We start from the raw sequence: 20,156 nt of genomic DNA on the forward strand, positions 1-20,156 counted from the left end.
CTTGCTCGTGGGAGGGCGCCACCTGTTGGTGTGTTTTTGTAGGGAAAGCTGAGAGGTCGGACCAGCCTGCGTTTCCCCTAGAAAACAGGGAGGGAATCAAGCAGGTGAGGGCTTCGGATGCCCACGACACACCCTAACACTTCTGGCCGTGGGCTCCAGGCGTCAGAATTTGTAAAAACTTTTCAAGTCGTTCCAGTGTGCCAGCACGGTTGAGAAATGCTAGGCAAATGTTTCATTCACCAAATAGCTCGTAAGCCAACTTGGTGCTGCCCCTCTGTCTGCGTCCTGCCACGGGTTTGCTCTTTCAAAGGCCGAGCGAGGGACACATGTCCGTTGGGAGCTGTTTCTTCCAGTTGTCACTAATGGCATTTAAATTCTAGATTCCTTTCTTCTTCACCTCCTTATGTTCAATTTTTTTTTAAGAGAGAGGGACCAGATCTTATTTTATTTCTTTGAATTCAACTAGCAGAAAATAATTTTGAACCTATTTTTTTCCCTGCCCGTGATTGGTTATTTGTCCACTCTCGTGCATCAGCAGACTGACAACACTGGCCCATCTGGATAGGATGGTCTGTGCATTGGCCTAAGTAAGGCATGGGGAGGCAACCGCACCCAGTTTGGGGTTGCCCCCGCTTTCTCTCTTCCAGTCATAAAGTTGACTGAGACTTAGATGATACTCTGAGACAAGTAGGGAAGAGTGAGTTGTGTATTCAGAAACCCATTCTGAAGTCCTCAGTGAAACATAGGGCTTATGATGTAAGGTCAGCATAATTAGAACCTTCAGTGAAGGTTTCAAATTCTTAAGCTTCCTGCCACCACTTCCAGCATTTAGCCTCTCGGCTCACTGTTGTTTTCAGTACTTTCTTTCTGAGCATAATGCTCGCAACATTCTTCCCCGCCGGGACTGTGCACAGAACGTGTCGACTTTGTTTTGGAATGCAGGGAAGATTTAGTTGCTGTCTCTTCCTGGGCATCTCCCTGCAGGGGCACAGGCCTTACTGGCCACTGTGCCACGCGGAAAGGGTGGCCTCGTGTGGCTCTGGAGTCTGTCTGTCTCCCAGTTAGCTGTGACTATAGTGACTTACCTCTGAGTTTGGGCCGGTCCCATGAGCTTTCTGAGCCTGGTTTCCTCCTGGGAGGGTGGGTGGTTTGTGTGAGTGCCGGATATAAGCTGCTGGTGTTTTGTCTGCTATGATAGGAGGGCTCAGGGAATGGGGGCCTTAGTTTTACCCGACTGGATTTGACCTCTTGGTTTACACTTTTTAAAAAAGCACCATTAGAACATCTTCTCTTATGGTTCCCTGTGCATGTGCCTCATTTCGCCTTGCAAATAGAAACGATAACGTTGAAAGTGAACGTATGTGTATTTCCCTTCCTGCTGAAACCGAGGACTGAGTCTGTGTTGATGAGCATATTAATAATTCATCATCGGGGCGATTAACCTAAACAACTAAGGAAGGAAAACTTTTGTCTCCCTGTACTTCAGTTTTGCTTTTCTTTGAATGGTGCTGCTCCAGGCGACACTTTTCACACAGGCATTGAGAGAGTCAGAGCTCTGTGTAGATTTCGTGATGTAATTTCTTCCTTTCCGTGTAGAAACTGGAGCAGGCTCTCAGGAAGGCAGATAGGGGCATCGCACAGGTGAAGTCTCGCTAACTCGGCAGGCAGGCAGGCAGGCAGGCAGGGAGGTGTCTTCCATTGCTAGCAGGACGGTCTCAGGCGTCGTTGTCCACACTTCACAACTTTATTTATAATGCGTAGTCAGACTCCTTTCAATAAAAGCATTCCTGAGAAACTGTATCCAGAACAGCACAACCAAAAGCAGAGACTTAGGCAGGAGAGAGCTGATGAGCAATGTGACATCAAGGCTTTACCAGGTGCACTGCCTTTGCCTCTCTGCGCTTGGGTGGGAGCAGGGAGGGCTGGGGAGGAAAGGGGGGCAGGAAGTTCCCCGCAAGCCTGGGGTTCGTGGGGGAGGGCGGAGGAAATCTGTGTTGGAAGTTTTAACGACAGGAGCAGACTCACATGCTAATTAGACCATTATCCCAGCATCGTTTTCTAGCGAATAGTTAATTATACTATTAGAAACGTTAGCCCAGAATTGACTAGTAGCTTAATTTGTAACCTATTTTATACTGTTTTCTCCTACCATTACCTTTTCTCCAAGTTTGAAAACAGAAAATTCAGTACTTCTAAAATTCAGATGATATGATAGGATGTAGTTTCTACAATGAGATGGCAAATTCATTAAAAGGATGTGCTTATATTTACTATGAGTAGGTTTGGATTTTATCATATTTGACTACTGCTATGATCATTATGATGAAAAACATCACTTGGGTTCTGAATGCTTTTGGCAGAAAATCCCTGAATTCTGGATACCTTTTACTTAGTCACAGAAATCTTAGATCTGAAAGGAATTTTTGAATTCACCCATGTGCCTGTATTCTAATTTTACCTACTTGGAAACAGAGACCTAGAAAGTTGAGTCACTTTCTCAAAATCCAGACTGGTTATAGGTTTAGAGCTGGTCTTCTGCTCTCAGATTGGAGTGGTTGCTGTAGTTAATTTGATATCCTGTTTCTACAAAAGCCCTATCCTAATAAAAACGTTATTACTTAAAATAGTTATCAAAACATACAACTTGAGAGTATAGTTCTGGCGAGTGTCAGGAAAGGTAAGGGTTTGAATGTAAATTGGACCTGCACCTGAGGGGTGCTGTACATAGACGTTTTCGGGGTCGATGTCCAGCATCACAGCACGTAAATGAAGGTGGCTGTCATGCATGGTGGGGTTTCGGGAAGAATGAATGTTAGAGACATCTGGCATTTTTGTCTGTTTAGGGTGTAAGCATTCCTGGAAGGAAGCTCTTCCCGATCGTTTCCCTTGATTTAATTTGTGGGACTCCATGGTTTGCTGTGGTCTCCTTTCTTGTCCAGTGAAATGAAATTCTTTGTGTGGAGAAAGAATAAGAATGCTGGTGGGAAGTTATCATGTATATAAATTTATGTATGTTATATGTAATCCATATTATTTATATATATGTACCTATACAAGATCTGTCCCGAAAATGCCCAGCCACTGTGGATTTAACGAGAATGGTTTGTACAATGTCCATGTAACCTGGCAGCCAAGGAGAGTGGACTGGAATGCGCATGTGTGAACAATGACGACTTCACTGTACCAGTCAGTGGGGGCGGTAGCATTTCGTCTTTTTCTTTCCTATTTGGGTTTGTCCTTTCTTTTCTTATCCTGTGTCATTGACTGGTACCTCCTGAATAATAATAGTAAATGGTACTAGCAGTATTAGTAGCAGTGATTGCCTGTAAGGGTAACATTTCTAGGCGTCCATGAGGCAGCAATAAATGGAGGCATATCCCCTCAGTCGTGTTTGTAAGTCACGTAAGGAAATGTCCAGCTGGTCTCCTTTTACTGAGCAGCGGCACTAGGAAGGAACACACATACTCTGAAACTGATGTGTGAGGCAAACGCACTCTAGTAAAATTACTAGAGAGCACCGAGTTGTGTGCTTGAACTTGGTCAATTTCATGATGTGTAAGTAATAAAGTATTTATAGCAATGCATGTACCATTTCACTTTTACTGTTTATACGGCGAATGGTTTAAATAATCCAGAAGCCTCTATTGCTAGAATGAATCCCTTTTCGCCGTGGTGTGCCCATCTTTTTATCTAGTGCTCAGCTCCCTTTGCTGGTTTTCAGATTTAGGACTTGGTACTGGGAAGGGAGGCACATGTACTTTCTTTGTTAGGTCAGAGCATTGATATTACACCTGTTTACATAAGAATTTGGAAACTGTCCTGCTTTTTACATGTTTTAGAATAGTTTAAATATTACAGGAACTGTCCCTTCAGAATTTCTTAGAGTCCCCTGTGCAGTCATCCAGGCCTGTTTTCTGTCTGTTTACAGATTCGTGGGTTGGAAGATCTTCAAGAAGGTGGCTCTGTGACTGCCATCTCATCTACGGACTGCTATCAATAGTGTTGACCTATTTAAGTTTCCTTAAGTCGAGTCCCTCCTACTGATGTACGGGGTGATCCGCCATTGCTGTGTTACTATTTTGAGAGGGGTGGCTCGTCTCCTATTCGGTGTCCTGTGGCATTTGACAGTGAATTGCTGCCCTTCCCAGATTTAGACCTACAGGGCTGCACTGCATTTCTTTATTGTTGCAGTGGTGACATTATAAACTTCGCACGTGTTTGCTTTGCTCTGTAGACCAAGGGAGCATTTGGCGGAGAGAGCCCAGGGTTGCCGCAGGCCACGCAGCCGACATGCGCTGGTCCTCCTTGTGCATGGCCGGCGTCAGTAATCTAGGGAATGACGTCTTTGTTTAGCATCTACGATGTGCTCGCTTGCAGAAGATACAAAAGTTATATTGTGAGAGATAATGCATGTTATGGATGCAAAATCAAATTAAACGCTGGGGTAAATATATGCACTCGGATATATTCAAGGGTATAGTTTGAGATGCTTGTCTAGGGGAGGATAATTGTGAAATGATTTTCAGATGACGTGGAAGGTAAATATTGACTCAGTCACGCTTCTTTCTGCCCTGAATTTGCGAATGAATATCGAGAGCTGAATCTGCTACAGCAGCACCTTTCCCACGTGACTTGGGCTGATGCGCTCGTAATGGGGATCATGACACCGTGCTCACAGCGGTGCAGAAAATGGTAATGTTGATCCAAGTGCAGGTTATGATGATTGTTTCAAAACACGTTAAGGAAAAAGTATGCTAGTTGGTAAAATTGTCCTGGATTCTGTTGAAGATTATTGACAAAGTATTCTTTCCTTTTTTCACAGATTTATCTAAAAACAGGCTGGTTGAGGTCCCCGTGGAAGTGTGCCACTTTGTGTCGCTGGAAACTCTTAACCTGCATCACAATTGTATCCGAGTCATCCCCGAGGCCGTCGTGAACCTGCAGGCGCTGACCTACTTAAACTTGAGGTGGGTGAGTTCTGAAGGTGGGAATAAGGTTCAGATCAAAAGATGCTGTTATTCCTATCAGTTTTTTTCTCTTTGAAACGGCTCGTCACCCTTGAAAGTAAATCACACAAATATCATTTAAGAGATGCATCTTCTAATCCACTTGTAGAGCCATTCATACTGTTTTCGGTGCTAGGCTTTTGTGGATGTGAATATGATGAGTTGTTTTTTGTTCTTTTTAATAATTTATATAACGTCATGTATCCTTTTTGTCTCATTGGTGCTTGGGGGTTCTTGGTGCGTTGTCTTCAGGTGTCGGTGTAGATTTTGGAGGAGGGAAGTAAGAAGAACATGGGGTTTGGTCAAAAACTGCTGAACACTCAGCGCACTGTGGTAGGTGTACTCGTAAATCACAAATCATGGAGGGGGCAAAAATGTGTTGAGTCTTTTAAAAACATTCACCAAAGCCAAATGCAGCCTCTCACAACAACGCCAGCTGGTCCACTGATCCAGATGGTCTCCTAGAACACTCCCCTAGCACAGGAAGCCTATACTACAAGGGGCCCACCCTCCAGAAGGTACTTCCTTTTTTGGGGGGTCCCCCCTTATACATTTTAAGTGGCTTTAACTTCTTTTTGGTAAGTAAGATACAGGTTACTGTTAGGATAACCTAGGGGCTCATACATATATTGAGCTTTCATTTGCCCTGGTTCCTAGTCCATCTGACCAGTTGGAGTTTTCTTGCATAAGAACGGCTCAAACTGTGTCGGCTCTGCAGAACGTCAGTTTTTTTGGAATGGCCTGAGGCGGCCAGGACATCCCCAAAACATCTGGCCTCTAGTCCCAGCTCGTTCGGGGGAAATTTCCCGAGGGAGTATCGGTCGGTCCGCACCTCCTCCTGTCCCGCCGTGGCGTTTCCACCTCTCACGGTCCTGCGTGTAAGTAAGCAGATGGAGCTTTGCATTAAGTCCATATGCACTGAGAAACTTTTGGCTTTAGATAACATTTTTCTTCTGGGATGAGACCAAGCATAAAATTCTACAAATATTAGGTCATCTAATTTCAAAATTTGTTAAGTATTCTGCTTCCAAAGCAGTAATAGAATTGCTTTGGGTATGGTTTTCACGTTGAGCCTAGTTGAGAGTAGAATGGCAGAAAGAACGTTCTGGAATATGGTTCCCAGTCCTTGGAGATAAGAACAGAGAGAAACCATTGGAAGGGATGGTGGCGGGGGAGGGACCATGTGACACAGTCCCCAGGGTCTGGCGATGAATTCCCAGGGAATGGAAAGGGAGAAAGAGGTAAGGGGACCTTCGTGTACCCCACTCTTTAAACTGTGTTCTGTCTGCGATGGTTTGATTTATTGTCTGCCTCTACCTTTTTTCCCCTTCATAGAGGTGCTTTTTGTTCTGTTTTGTTTTTCTCTGCTCTGTGGATGAAGAAGGGGCCTCGTGGTAAACCTGACAAGCCCAGGGGAGCCTGTACAGCGGCATTAAAAACTCAGACTGAAAGTAACCACGGAGGATGCACTGAAATGAAAACCTCTTACCAAAGGCCAGTCAGGGCCAGTAGTCGTACCCTAGGCCTGGATAGTCCTTGGCAAAGGTCGATCTTGGCTTTCACAGAGCCTGGCCCCTGTCTTTTTGCATCTCCAGTAACATCCCTTTGGAGTGTCAAGGTAATTCCTTTTCCAGACCCCCCCAGGGCTCAGTGTTCCACAGGAGCAGAAAACCCCTCATTTTTACTGCTTTTTTGTGTCAGTTGTTAACTGTTAACTCTCTGTACTCATCCATGTGACAGAAGTGTGTGTATAGTTTTACTTTTTACCCAATCCCAGAGCTTCCCTGCTTTGCTTTCTCCCACCTCCCGAATCCGTCACCAGTGGATTCTGGGTCGTTGTCAATGGAAATCAGGCCCTTCCACGGGGTCCTGAGGAAAGCATCGCAAGCGCCCCCACACGGGAGATGGTGGTGTGGCGTCCTTTATCTCTGGAAATAGAAGCTTCCCCCTGGGCTTTCCTTGTCCCGTCTCCCTCTGCCTCACCATGGGAAGAGTCCAACTGTGTCAGCTGCAAGGCCAGAGCAAAAGCCAGTGTCTGGAGTTTCTGCTTCATGTTCAAGCTCAGTCCTTTGGAGCCTGCTGGTGGCTGCTTAGCCGTCTCAGTGCCCATACGAGTAGCTTAGCTTCTGGCGGCCGCTCCAGTGGCGGAGTCCCCATGGCTGCAGCTGCTGAGGAGGGAGAACATGGGAGCACATTACTGGGCAGGAGCAGAGGGGAGAGAGAAAGACAGTTTGGGATGGACCAGGTGCTTTTTATAAGAACCAGTGAACTCAGGCTTTCACGGGCTTTGAATGGGTTCATCCCATTCAAAGGGATGGATTGGTGGGCCCCTGTGGTTCAGCACCGCCCCCTGTGCCCCCGACACTCCGGTACTGAGGGGGGAAGGGAGGAGTGTTAATCCACTTGGCGGAGCGATGCTGTGGTCCCCTGGGGTGTGAAGCTCCAGCTTCTTGGCTACCAAGCAGGCTTATGCTCCCCAGTTTATGAAGTTCAATGTCTAGTTCTCTTTGTTGTTCTTTTCTAGTTAAATACCGACGGTAACAGTGGAACCCCCTTATGTGCTCCCCTTTGATTCTAATGTAAAAATAAGGAGCAAAACTACCATTTTCCTGAGCGTTTTCTCAGTCCATTGAGATGTGGCTTCCTGGCTGTTGTCATCAGTTTGGCTCAAAGAAACTCATAAAAATTCTTACAGGCTTCGATGTCTGACCTTGTCTCTAGTGTTGAGTTATGACTCTGAAGGAGTTGATACTAAATGGAGAAAGTTAAGAAAAAGGATGGCTCTTACTTTTTAGAGGTATTGCACCAGGGTAGATTATGAAGGTATGGCCCTAGCCAGTGTGGCTCGGTTGGTTGGGCTTCCTCATGTGAACTGAAAGGTCACAGGTTCAATTCCCGGTCAGGGCACATGCCTGCGTTGCAGGTTTTGTCTCCAGTTGGGGCGTGAACAAGAGGCAACCCACTGATGTTTCTGTCCCTCTGTCTCTTCCTTGCCTTCTCTCTAAAATCAATAAGCATGTTTTTGGGCAAGGATAGAGATAAAATGAAATAAAAATGTGTGTGCATCCTTTAAACTCCTATAATACCTTCTATCAAATTTACTTCCTGGACGTGGAATAGGAGGGCCAGCTTTAAAGTGAGCAGGAGATGGTGCCCTGGGTTATTGGATTGTGAGGCCTTTAGCTCCTGCTTGAATATCGGATTTAGTAAAACATACCTTCTAGGAGTTGGACTCTTGAAATTGGGTTATTTCTCTGGGAGTACTTTGAGGTAGACTGCTGTATTTGCCTAAAAAATTTATTTGTCACCTGTGAAATAGCAGGGGGTTGTTACACATGTTTCTTGTCAAATATGTAATAATTGCTAAAAAATACCAGGGCCATCTCATTAAATTGCCAGACCTCTAAGATGTTGAGTGACATCATCTGCACGGTGGCCGTGTTGGCTCTGTGAGGTCTTCCTGTCCCCGGATGACCCCCCACCCCCAGCCACTCCCGACAGCCAGGAGTTGTTCAGACTACGGTGCTTGTGTGTGACCGTGACATATATCCCTTCCACGTCCACCAGGGTTGGGCATGGTGGCCTTTTCATGTCTTTTCTACCCCTCGTGAAAATTAAAACAACGGGATAAAGTGTATTTCTAGTTTGGTTGGGTGAAGAGGCTTGGTGGGCCTGTGTAGACTTTGGCCTTCGGGGGAGAGGCTGTTAGCCCACTCACCGTATTTTGCCGTGTATAATGTGCATCCATGTTTGTGTCCCAAACTTTCAGGAAAAAAGCTTTTTTAATTTTTTTGATTCAGTTTTTTTAATTTATATATGAAACTGATGATCATATTGTAGGATGTCATTTTGCATATGGATTTGTTATTGCTTTCTAGAGTTACACTTGTAAATGCAGAAGCATAAATAAATTTATATAGATACGGAAGTAGCACTACCCAGGTATAATGCGCATCCTTATTTTGCCTCAAAAATTTGAGCAAAAAGTGTGCATCATACACAGCAAAATATGGCACTTGAGAAAGAAGCAAGGGACCCCGGATGCCGCAAACACACGGCTGAGGTAGAACTTCTGAGTTGCCTTCCATCCAATGTCCTTTCTGTGGTGTTATATATGGGACACTGTGTCAAAGAAGGCTCACATTCTAGACAGGACGTTCTCCAATCAGGGCGCTGTCCCTCGCTCAGATGTAGTGGGGAGGCAACCTGCACTTCAGGACGTTAGGGAAATGCTTCTGTAAACTGCCTTTGGGCACACACTTGACCTGGGTGAGTCTCAGACAACACCTTCTGAAAGAGCTTGAACAAGCAGGCAAGTTCACCAGGTTTGAGAAATAAGTGCCTGAAAACATTTTCTTCTCTGCGGGACTTAGAATTGTCCCTCACATTTCTGTGAACTAGGAGTCAAAACTGTTAGGGGGAAGGGTACAGAAAAGCTGCTTTTCAAATTTGTAGTTTTCATGTTTCTACTCTTAAAGTCCAACATGGTGTTGCTCTAGTTAATATTTTCTTCTCTTTTTAAATAAATCTCATGTGGACACGACCCCCTGTGTGTGCTTTAAAGTAGGAGAGGTGCCAAATGAAGCTACTTTTGCACGTATGGGAAAGAAACATTTAATATGGATGGATGCCCCCGGAGATATGTTGGGTTTCCCAGTAGAGTAGAGCCATAAATATTTGATGCCGATGGTGACAGCGATGACAACAAAGATGATGGGAGTGGCGGTGTCACGGCCCTGACCCAGCTTCTTGGCTGACAGGATCTCTCAGGGATGTTATCTTTAAATGTCAAATTGGGTGCACGGTGCCCGGAACCCAGTTCCTGTCCTCGATAGAGGCAGGTGTCGTGGGCACAAGTTAAAAAACAAAACAAAAACGAAAACAAAACTTCTCTGTTAAATGCAGTTAAAAACTGATGCTTTCTGCATGTCTTCACGTGACCGAAAGGTCGTACTTGTGGAAAACACGGATTTTTTTGCTGCTGATGTAGACCATGCACGAAGGGTCTCACCTTTTAAGCTTCACTTCTCGGCGCTTGCAACGACAGGCTGTGAGCTGAGTGTGTGTGCACTGTGTGTGTCCTGTGACACAGCGTCTTTATGGACAGGGGACGGGGCCAGGAACAATCAAAGTCATTAAGCAGGATCTGTTCCTATGGAGGAACAAACATTTTTGCACCTGAGTTCCACAGGAAATCCTCGCGAAGTTGGAAACCTATTTTAAGAGGCTGGAGAGGCTGTTGTTGACAAGGCGCCTGGGGGAGACGGACCTTCAGAACACAGACCGAGGCCGAAAACTCTTGGCACCCTCAGGGGTGTTGTGGCTCTAAGAATAGGGACCTTAGCTTGCAAGTGTCACCTCGGAGCGGTTCAGGAATAGGAGAAGCTGCCAGAAAATGAAAGTTCTTCACAGCCTCTGATCGCATTGCTTCCAGAACTCTTGGTGACTGTCTGTGCTTTGCCAGGGTGACTACGCAGAGCCGGGAGCTGGCTTCCTCACTGGAATTCCCTTCTCTCCCAAACCGACGGGAGTGGATTCGGAGGCATTGCATGTAAAGAAGAGGACGGGTTTTTTTGTTTTTTGTTTTTTTAAACAAAATGTTATCACATCTCTGTTTTGGCTGCTTTGTCTGAAGCTTGGCATCCTTTTTGGCTGCTAAACAATGGGCTGAAGGAGCCTGCCTGCTTCCCGGCTGTATAACCTGTATCCCCACATTCCTGCATGTGTGTGGGGCCATTCGGAGAAGTACTCTTTAACCCTCAGAGTGGAGTCTGTTGGAAGGACTGGAGGCAGCGTCCCGTCAGCCAGAGTGGCTGTATAGAGCTTTTTATATTGTTATAAATAGAGATTTTATATTTTCTTCTTGTGAATGAATTCATTCTCATTGTTCCTAAGGGTTTAATTTTATTCCTCAGGCTCCTTGCAGTGACATTTCTGAAGAAAGTGTCCATTGCGAGGTAGCATTTCTTCTTTCTGGGCACCGATAAAATGGACAGTGTCTTCCTCACCCGGGGAACGTGAGTTGTTCTGTTCAGTGCAAGGCACACTTGTAACTCCTACATCCTTTTACAAAGATCTTTCTTACCTTCTGCCAAGGGGGAAAAAAGGAGAATACTTCACCTATTTTGGGACTGGCCTTTGGTAGCCACCTTGTTTTGTGACATGACAGGAGGACACCGAGCTGTTATGTCATCTTGAAATTTGAAAACGTCTGTACAGAGTGAGGCGGGCAGTGGCCGCCAGGGTTTGGCCTAAGCCTCGCCTTTTCTAGTGGACTTTCTGGGCACGTGTTTCCAAGGTGGAACCTTATCAGATTCCATCCCTTTTCATACGGCCCGGCACTTGGCAAGGCTTCCAACGAGGATTTTTCCATGGTGCACACCACCTGATTATAGACGTTGCTTTAGCTCAGTGTTTATATTGGGGGGCGGGGGGAGGCAGTGAGACCCAAAAGGCACATTGTGACTTTGAGAGCTAGGTTGCTGGCAGAACGTCCTGGTTTTATTTTCAGCTCTGCCTCTGATCTTCAGAGAGTCTTTTAAGATCTTTGTGCAGCAGGTTTGCTTTCTTAAGATGGAGTAAAGACCTACTTCTAATTTACTGTATAGTTTGTTTCTTTTCTTTCTTTTTTTTTTTTTGCACAGCAATTCTCCCAGTTCTTTCTGCAGGCTCCACATGGACAAGCCGCCAATTACATTGATTTTTCTAACTAGAACAGACAAAAGGCTTTTGAAACCTTTCGTCAGGGGTCAGCTTCTCATGTTCCCCCGAACGGCATTCTAGTCGACCACGCTCGTAACAGGTGCTGTAGAAGCGAGGCGGGAACGAAAGACAAGGACTGACGCGTGGAAGGCGGCGTGGGGATTTGGGACACTCCCGGCGGGGGGGGCCCTTCCACAGCCGTTACTTTAGATCGAAAATGGCCTCATGATGCCTTCCTAGGCCACGCCGCTTCGTAAATGAGACTAATAAAAACTAGTGGAATTTATTTCTTGGCCAGACACTGTGGGCTCAGCACTTTCCCGCCTGCTATCTCCTCGGACGCTGCGCTTCCTTGCGGGCCACGTCCCCGGCACAGAGTCGTAGCCGTAAAGCCGGTTAGAAAATTTTTCCAGGAGACCAACTCAACATTTAATAGGGGGAGGCCTTTGTGACTTGAAAGTCTTTCACTGTATTTATAGTTGGTTCCCCCTGTTGATTTGTGATACTGTAAATGTATGTGTTGCTTTCCTTTCCTCATTTTTTCAGACGTTTGTCTTAATTTTGTATTTAAAACAATCATTCATGATGATAGTTCCCATCCTTTTGGTTCTTTATTTCCAATGTCATTAATTTCTGATACATAAATAAGATGTAAATTTTACTTACTATATTTTCTAACATTTTCTTATAGGTGTATTCTTTTCCCAATTCCCTGAGTTTTGGATATTTAGCTTATTAAGTTTTAGTTAATTTTATGTTTTACGGAAGCCTTTAGGGCCAGAGACTGTGCTATGCTTGGTGTTTCAGCTTATGCCTAAAAGTTTTAATATGTAGTATTTTTCAAGTCACTCCTAAATCTTCAAATTTTCTGCATCACTTTCTTGGCCCATAAGTTTTCTGTAGGATAGATTTTTAAAGTTATTTTATCTTCCCCAACATAACAGCATTTATAGAAAGCATAAATTGCAAGCTCCTGTCTCCAAACTTAAATATTATTTTTATTTCTTATTTTAGGTCCACCTTGGTGTTTCCCTTGCTTTTAGTCAACCAATGCTTATTAGCAGTCACCCCTATTTTTACCAGATTCTTTGCTCCCTCTTCTTATTTTATCTCACTATTTTTAGAGTCTGCTCTCCTTTCTAATGTGCATTTTTAAGGAGTTCATTTGGTGAAGGTCTGTTTGTGGTAAATGCAGTCTTTTCCTGGAATGTCTTCGATTCCAAATCTTTGACAGAAATTTCAAATTATTAGTACAAAGTTTTAGGTTACATTAATATAAAGTTTTAAGCTGGCAGTTCTTTCTATTGTGTTTAAAGATATTATGTTTTCTGCCCCTTGTTTTGCTACAGAGAAATTCTTTGCTGCTAGTCTAAATGTTTTGGGTTTGCAGAAAAATCTCCCATATTCCCCCCTTTTATCTCTTCCCATAGCTCTTTTGTCTTTGGCACTTCTGAACTTCATTCTATATGTATTACACTGTTATCACTTACTTTGCTGTGCACCTTATTCTCCTTCCCAAGTGTGAAGATGCCTGGCTCTCATCAGCTCTAACATATTTGAGGCGGTGTATATTTTAATGTTGCGCTGTTATTTCCACCTTCTTTGGGTTCTCCCTGGTTGCTGGATGTTGGACCTCCAGAGCTCTCGTTCAGTCCTTAGAGTTCTCATTTCTGTAGGTTGGGGGTGGTGTTCAAGCCTTTGAACACATCACGTGTGGAAGGCCAGCAATGCTTTCCCTGCAAGGAAAGTGTGGTGCCGTCGGATTCGTTCATTGGAAAGACTCTTTGTGAGCGGAGTGTGGAGTGCAGGGGCCATACGTTTTGACTCAGTAGAGAAACGTTATGCCCTCTCTTATCTTTTCAGTGTATTGATTTTGAGAGAGGGAGAGAAGGAAACAGTGTTATGTTCTTCCATTTACTTATATACTCATCAGTGTTTTTTGGTATGTGCCTTGACCAGGGATCGAACCTGTAACCTTGGTGTATTGAGATGACACTCTAACCAACTCAGCTATTAAGCCAGGTGTCTTTAATCTTTTAATAATATACTTGGTTGGTGGGCTAAGAAAACTTAAGACTTGCCAGTAAATTTCTATGGGTTGTTTTGGTTATTCGATTGCAAACCTGGCTGAGAGGTAATCTTGAAGCCTTGGCCCCTTAAACTGGAGTTTGTGAAAATTTGACTTCGTAATCTTCAGTCTTGTCTCTGTTGAACTCTGCCTTTTTGGGCTTGTTAGCACCCTCCTTCTTCCCTGGTCCCTGGAAGTCCCGGCCACATGGAGTTAGGGCTCTAGGCAGGTAACCTTGACTGCCGTCCGCAGGCCGAATGGCCAGGCCAGCCTTCCCTTGGGCCCTCCCAGTGGTCTTATTTGCTTATTGGTAATGTTACAGTAACCGGACGAATAAGAAACGTTTGTGTCAGAGTGGCTTTTGAGAAAAGAGACAGAGGAATGGTTTTCCTAGTTCCCCATCCAAATGCATCACTTCCTTTTCAAAAGGAATACAAATGCCACAGTGGCTGTTAAGTTGCAGAGTATGATATTAAAAATAATGTCAGCCTGCTTCCGAAAGGAAGGTGTGTGCTCGGCAAACTCAGGGAGGGAAATCTGGATAAAATAATGAGAAAAGGATTTTCAAGTAGCGCTTGTTCAGGGCAGAGATCTCTAGTCAAACATAAGTACATATTCTGCGGTTCTTTCTCTGGAAAGACGGCAGAGCTCGGGTGTTCAGGGGACAAAGTGTGGAGCGGTGACCAGAGCAGGTTGTTCTGTGGGCGTTTGGCCATCTCCTGTCCTTCCTTGGAGCACCTGTGCATTTGCTGGACCCCCAGACGGACTAGCGGGACAGAGGGGATGAGATCCTCTCTTTGAACGGGGAGACGCAAGTTATCAGGCGGTTTGGCCATGAGTGGTGGTGGATGACCTGGAGCTGGGTGGTCCAGGAATCTCCACTCACCTGCTTTTAACCTCGTGACACCAGGCGGTGCTTTCAGATACTCCGTTTGGCACCTGGCCGGCCACAGCAAAAAGGAATGTGAAGATAGTTTAAGGAAACTGATAGTTTAAGCTGCACTGATCCATGCTACTCGGCAATTGGTTCGTCCATTTGTGACTCGGGAGCGATGGATCTAGAGAAAAGTTACCCCCCGGACTCCGTCGGAGAAAAAGTGTCATTTGTTTCCAACCTCAGGGGTCCCCTTGGGTCAGTGTCAGGTCCCCAAAATACACTCTGTGGAAAAGTTGGATGTTAATGGGTAGGCTTTTAAAAAAAAGTTCATGTATCATGCAAATCGATGATGCGCCCCTCCAAGCAACTCCCAACGCTTCCCTCTTTTCGGGAGGCCCGCCTGTTACCAGGCCTCAGAATAGCGCTTTTTGTCATCCTGGTTTGGAAACGAAGAGTGTTTGTCACACGAAGAACCAACCCTCCAGGAACCGACCTCATGTCTGAGGAAAAGATGAGGGTAGAGAGCTTGTCATGATGTCAAGTTCAAGGGCCATGTAATTGGTGTGGCCCGGATGTGTTAAAAGGCTGAGAGGCAAGTAGAAAAGAGAAAGGCCCAGGATGTAACACAGCGGGAAGTGTGTTGCACAGAGCAATCATCCAGGCTGATTGCCTCTTTATTTAGCGCCTTTTAAACATAGATAAGTGTTTACTCGTCTGTTCATTATCCTGTATCTGTCGGTGGCAGAGTGCAGTTTATTTCAGACGAAGATGAATGCTCTGGTGTACCAAGGACACGTCCGTCATTCACCGGATGTCAGACTTCACATTTGTTGATTCTTTGTGGCATTTGCTGAAGGTTTTTCCTCCTCACCAGCTGCTCTTCTTTCCGATGGAACTTTTCTGGGAGGGCGGGTGGGAGAATGTTTTCAGACTCTCCGAACAGTCGTTTTGGCTTCGGGCTCGTGCTTTCCCGCCCACTTCTCTGTCGGTCTGTTTCTCCTCTGCTCCGGAGCCCGGTGCTCTTTCTCTTCCTGCACCCGAAGCGCGGCCCTTGGGCCTGAAACCTTCCCTTGCGGACGGACCTCATGCGGCTCCGACAGAGTCTCCACGTGTGTGGCCCGTTTGAGCACAAACCCTCAGTTCCCCCTCCGTCCGACATTCCGGTCTCTCAGCCGCCCGTCCACTCCTCGGCATTCGGCACGCGCCACACGGAACCCGTTTCCTTCTTTCTTTGACCGGGACTCTTGGATCTTTGTTCCTCTCCAGGCTCGTATTGCTTTCCTCTGGAATCCCAGCGTGGATTCAGAAACGAGATCTGGCCCTTTCCTCCACATATGACTCAGCCGTTGAACTACCCGCCTGGGGCTTCGTTGCTCCCCTGTTGGGGAGTCGGGGCCCTCCCGCTGGTTCCTTGGTTTGCCTTCACTTTCCGTTCCACGGTAAATGAGAAGAGGCTGGGATGTAAGGAGGGCCGATCACACACCTGGAGCCGAACCACCGGGCTTCAAACCACAGCACAGACGCACGAGGCACCTGGAGCAGGGTTTTTAACTTTTCTGAGCAGGGTCCACTCTTGAGTCTGAACAGTAGGAGGTGGGATGCTGATGTCACAGGGCCGCTGTGAACGTAGTAAGTGATCATCGTCTGAGTGCCTAGCACGGCGCCTCATCTGTAATAACAACCCGAGAGGCGTCTGTCGAGCTTTGGGGACTCAAGTCTGTGGCACAGCACACGAGTTTCAGTATGGGTTACAAAAAACGGGCAGAGGTCTGGTACTTGGGTAAAGGAAGTGGGTTTTAGAGTACGGTTTGTAAATAGAACGGAATTATCAGCGATGGTCAGGCTCCATGATAGAAGTTCTGTGAAGGCTCGTTCTCTCAGAGGGTAAGTGGGAGAAAGAGAATACGCACAGACTTACATTCCCGCATGCCAGGCTACACTGCCCGTTCCAAAGTCTCAGAAATCGAGGGTGAAGCAAATGATGAGTGATAATGTGTAGGCATCTTAATTTTTATTACTTTTTAAAAAATCGTCACCCGAGGGTCATTTTTAGAGAGAGAAGAAAGTGAGAGAGAGAGAGAGAGACTAAACAGGTGCCTCTGGCACATGTCCTCGCTGGGGGTCAAACCCGTAACCTGGGTTTGTGCCTTGACCGGGAATTGAACCTGCAACCTTTTGGTGCACAGGGTGACACTCTGTAATCATCAGAGCCATCCGGCCAGGGCTTTATTACATCTTTTTTCATTAACTCAGTGTCCCTGGGTAAAAGTTGATCTGAGTGTCCTGTTCTCCTTGAAGTCAGAATCGGTATCCTTTATTCCTGAAAAAAAAAAGTTAAAGCAAAAGCATATAATTCCATGGCTTTGGTGGAGTGGCTTGGAGGAGAAGGCAAGACAGGCAGGTGCACCTTCTCGGTAACAGCAAGCCGGAGACTCCTCCCCGTGGATTGAAAAGCTCTCAGAAAAAAAGGAGGAGTAACAGAGGAAGGGCGAGGTATCCATCCCTGCACTTTGAAATCGAATTGCAGATGTTGGTAGTGGCCCTGGATGACCGTGAGGGGCGTAGAACGGGATATTTTAAGAAAGGCTTTATTTATGCTCCAGAGGAGACCGACAAGCTGCTACCGTGGGAAACCAGCTCGGGGCAGTGGCCAGATATGGTGCCGGTACGCACAGCGGGGCGGCCCTGCGTGAGGCCAGTGCAGCGCCATGCCTGGGCGCTGAGCGGCTGCAGGCACTCGCTCTCTGCAGCTTTTCTTTCGTTCTCTTTTCTAAAGCTGACCCTTTCCCTTCTCAAACCGTGGCCTCTGTGTCTGGGTGGAACAGGTTGCTGTAGTGTTTGAGAAGTGGTTCAAGGTCCCGTTGAAACCAGGATGCTGTGTTCCCTCCCAGTTTGCAATGTGCTCGGTCTCCAAATGATCGCCACACACAAGCTGTAGGGGGCACAACTGCTGCCACAGTTAGATTTCAATGTGGACTCCCAGGCTTTATGCCTGTACACAGTCTCATTCGAGATTAATAATTTCATGGAACATAGTATTAGAGGTATATCTCTGGTTTTTATAGCTATGGAATTGAAGCCGACCTAAGTAGGAGTGGACAACCTCACGCAGTGATCTTTTTGTTGGTAATTATAGAAGACATGGAGGGTGGTGGGCAGGAAGGGGGACCCTGGCGCTGGAGGGGAAATAGTCATAGGGAAACACGGGTGCGACATTTTGCCCGGGTGGGTTTTTCAGAGCAGACCAAGCAGGAAAAGGAAACGGTTCTCTCTGCCTGTGGCTCGCTGTGGTGCGTGCAGGAAGACAGTGAGCAGTCAAGTGTCTTATGCAAAACAGGGTAGAGTTACTGTGGCTTCAATGAAAGTTGTGTAGGGTGTGCAACAAGAACATGAACACACTGTTGGGTGAGGTATCCCGGGGGAAAAGGAAACTTTCTTGGCTACAGTGTAATCGCTCTGTGCTGCAGGTGCGAGTGCAGGGCACAGAAGGAGCTACTTGTTCCTTGTGCCCTTGTTCCTGCCCCTTCCGGGCTGAGACCCCTCCAGGGTGAGCCGCCCTGGGTGCCCCGAGGGGAAACCTGGCCTGCTTCCTTGGTGGCCCTCCAGACGTGGTTTACTGTGTTACTGTGACTTTCAAAATTGTTGTTCGGGTACAGTGGTCTCCTTTTTCCCACCACCACTTTCCCCGACCCCACCTGACATTTTCTTAATAGATTTGCGATGGCTGATGATTTCACACCATTATTTCTGTTTCTCTTGGCACACCCAGAAGTCAGTGGTGGTGGGGGGTGGTTCCCGGGGACCACGGTTTCCCGGAGAAATGGTAGGACCCTGGAATTGGAGAAGATGAGTGAGAAAAAGTTACTCGTGTGATTACAAGGGCTGCTCTTGGTTCTCCAGGTTGGAAATAGGTACATGGTTTGTTTGGCCTGAAATTCTGTGGTTTGTTAGGGACTTGGAACCGAGGAAGTTTATCTTGCACACTTAGGCTCTCACCAGGTTCTCACTGTGATGAGCTGGCTGCCTTGCTGCACGGCGGAACGAGGACATAAGTCTAACAGAGTCGATCAGCGGAGAAGGAGGGGGGACAGGCATTAGCCGCAGCTTCGGGAAAAGCCCCTGCCTGCATGCCGCCCCCCTCCCACCCCCGCTGCCCCAGCGCCCTCCTCTCCCCAGACCGGGCAGGGATGCTGGGTGGCTGGGCTCTGGGATGCAGGAAGTCTCTGGCCACCGCAACCAAATCTGTGACTTGTGCCAAGTGAGCTGCCCTCTTCCCCCACTTAGCGACTCTTTCATAAAGAGTTCATTCTTCTTTTAAATTTTGCTTTCAGATGTGGCTCCCAGGCTTGATTGGAGGATAAACGCTGGCCATGACCTTATCAGACATTGCACAGCCTTATTGTTAACCCTCTCCTGCTTGCTGGGCAGGCCCACCGGAGACGAGTGGGGGCTGAGCAGTGGGTTGCAGCCTGGGGCTCTTAACTTGCCAGAGAAAAATTGCTGCCAGATGAGTGGCTTTTAGAGCCCAGCTGCCGATGTGGCCAGAAGATTAGAGGGAACCCGGCTTCTCCTTTCCTTCGAGAACACATTCTGGAGAGGTGACGGGGTTTGATGTGCGAGTGTGTACTTCCTTGTTTACGGGGCAAGTTACGGGTGACACGGGGACATCCTGTGAGAGGACCTGTCCAGGACAGGCTGAGGGGACAGGTGGGTGGAGAAGCAGAAGTGTGCCCCAGCTCCACGCGTGTTGTCTTGTGGCTGGAGTCCTGGTGTCTTACTTCCTGCCGGTGATTAAATGCAGGAGTGTGGGGGGCATAAATACGTGGCGATTCCATCAGCAGCGTTTAGCGTAAATGGCGTTCTTCCCCAGCAAAGAAACCGTAGGCGCTTTCACAAGCTTACATTTGATTTTATTTTATATCAGCGCCCACCCTGGAAGAATTCTGGCAGGAATAATGCATGCAATATCAAATTAATAACATATCAATAAATATTTTATAGCCACAAATTAGATCCCGAATTGTTTACTTGCCACCTTTTGAGAAACGGAGTTCTCTTGTCAGGAGTTAATCTCTTTGAAGACAGTTCTCCCAGCAGGGCACCCGGAAGCTGGCACCTCCTCCTCCTCCTCCCGGAGGTGCCTCACTGGGCTCCCGCGGATCAGACAGGGCAGGTGGACAGGCTGGTAGCCCGAGTTTCTCCTGCCGCTGTCCCCAGGGACCAGGAGAGGGTGCCGCCAGGGTGGGCCCAGCAGCCTCATTCTCGTCTGCCGCCCTAACCAGGAGCCAGCTGCTCCTTCTCCAGCCGGAAGCCCCTCTCCATCCCCCGCCCTCCTCCCCCAAAAGCTCGCAGTCTCTCCCCCGCCCCCTGAACCCTCATAAAGTTCTCTCCTCCTCGTACTCCTTTATGAAAGTAGCTTTCTTTTTGGATCTGGGCCACAGAGAGACGTGGCTGAGTCTTTTCTTGCTAAAGACCTCATTACCGGGACCCTGGGGGCCAGGAG

General features: G+C 46.9%; 1 protein-coding gene across 4 annotated transcripts in view; it reads left to right on the top strand.

The window, feature by feature from the left end:
- Positions 1-20,156, top strand: part of LRCH1 (leucine rich repeats and calponin homology domain containing 1) — a 149,691-nt gene that overhangs the window by 66,052 nt on the left and 63,483 nt on the right. For all 4 annotated transcript variants that reach the window (XM_037129495.2, XM_037129501.2, XM_037129510.2 and 1 more), the window contains exon 2: positions 4,823-4,967. In XM_037129495.2, the coding sequence (XP_036985390.2) occupies positions 4,823-4,967 (145 nt within the window). The remainder of the gene's footprint in view (positions 1-4,822; positions 4,968-20,156) is intronic.

The sequence above is a fragment of the Artibeus jamaicensis genome, unplaced genomic scaffold (assembly GCF_021234435.1).
Source record: "Artibeus jamaicensis isolate MK-2021 breed Jamaican fruit bat unplaced genomic scaffold, CSHL_Jam_final contig_415, whole genome shotgun sequence".
In the NCBI taxonomy this organism is placed as follows: domain Eukaryota; kingdom Metazoa; phylum Chordata; class Mammalia; order Chiroptera; family Phyllostomidae; genus Artibeus; species Artibeus jamaicensis.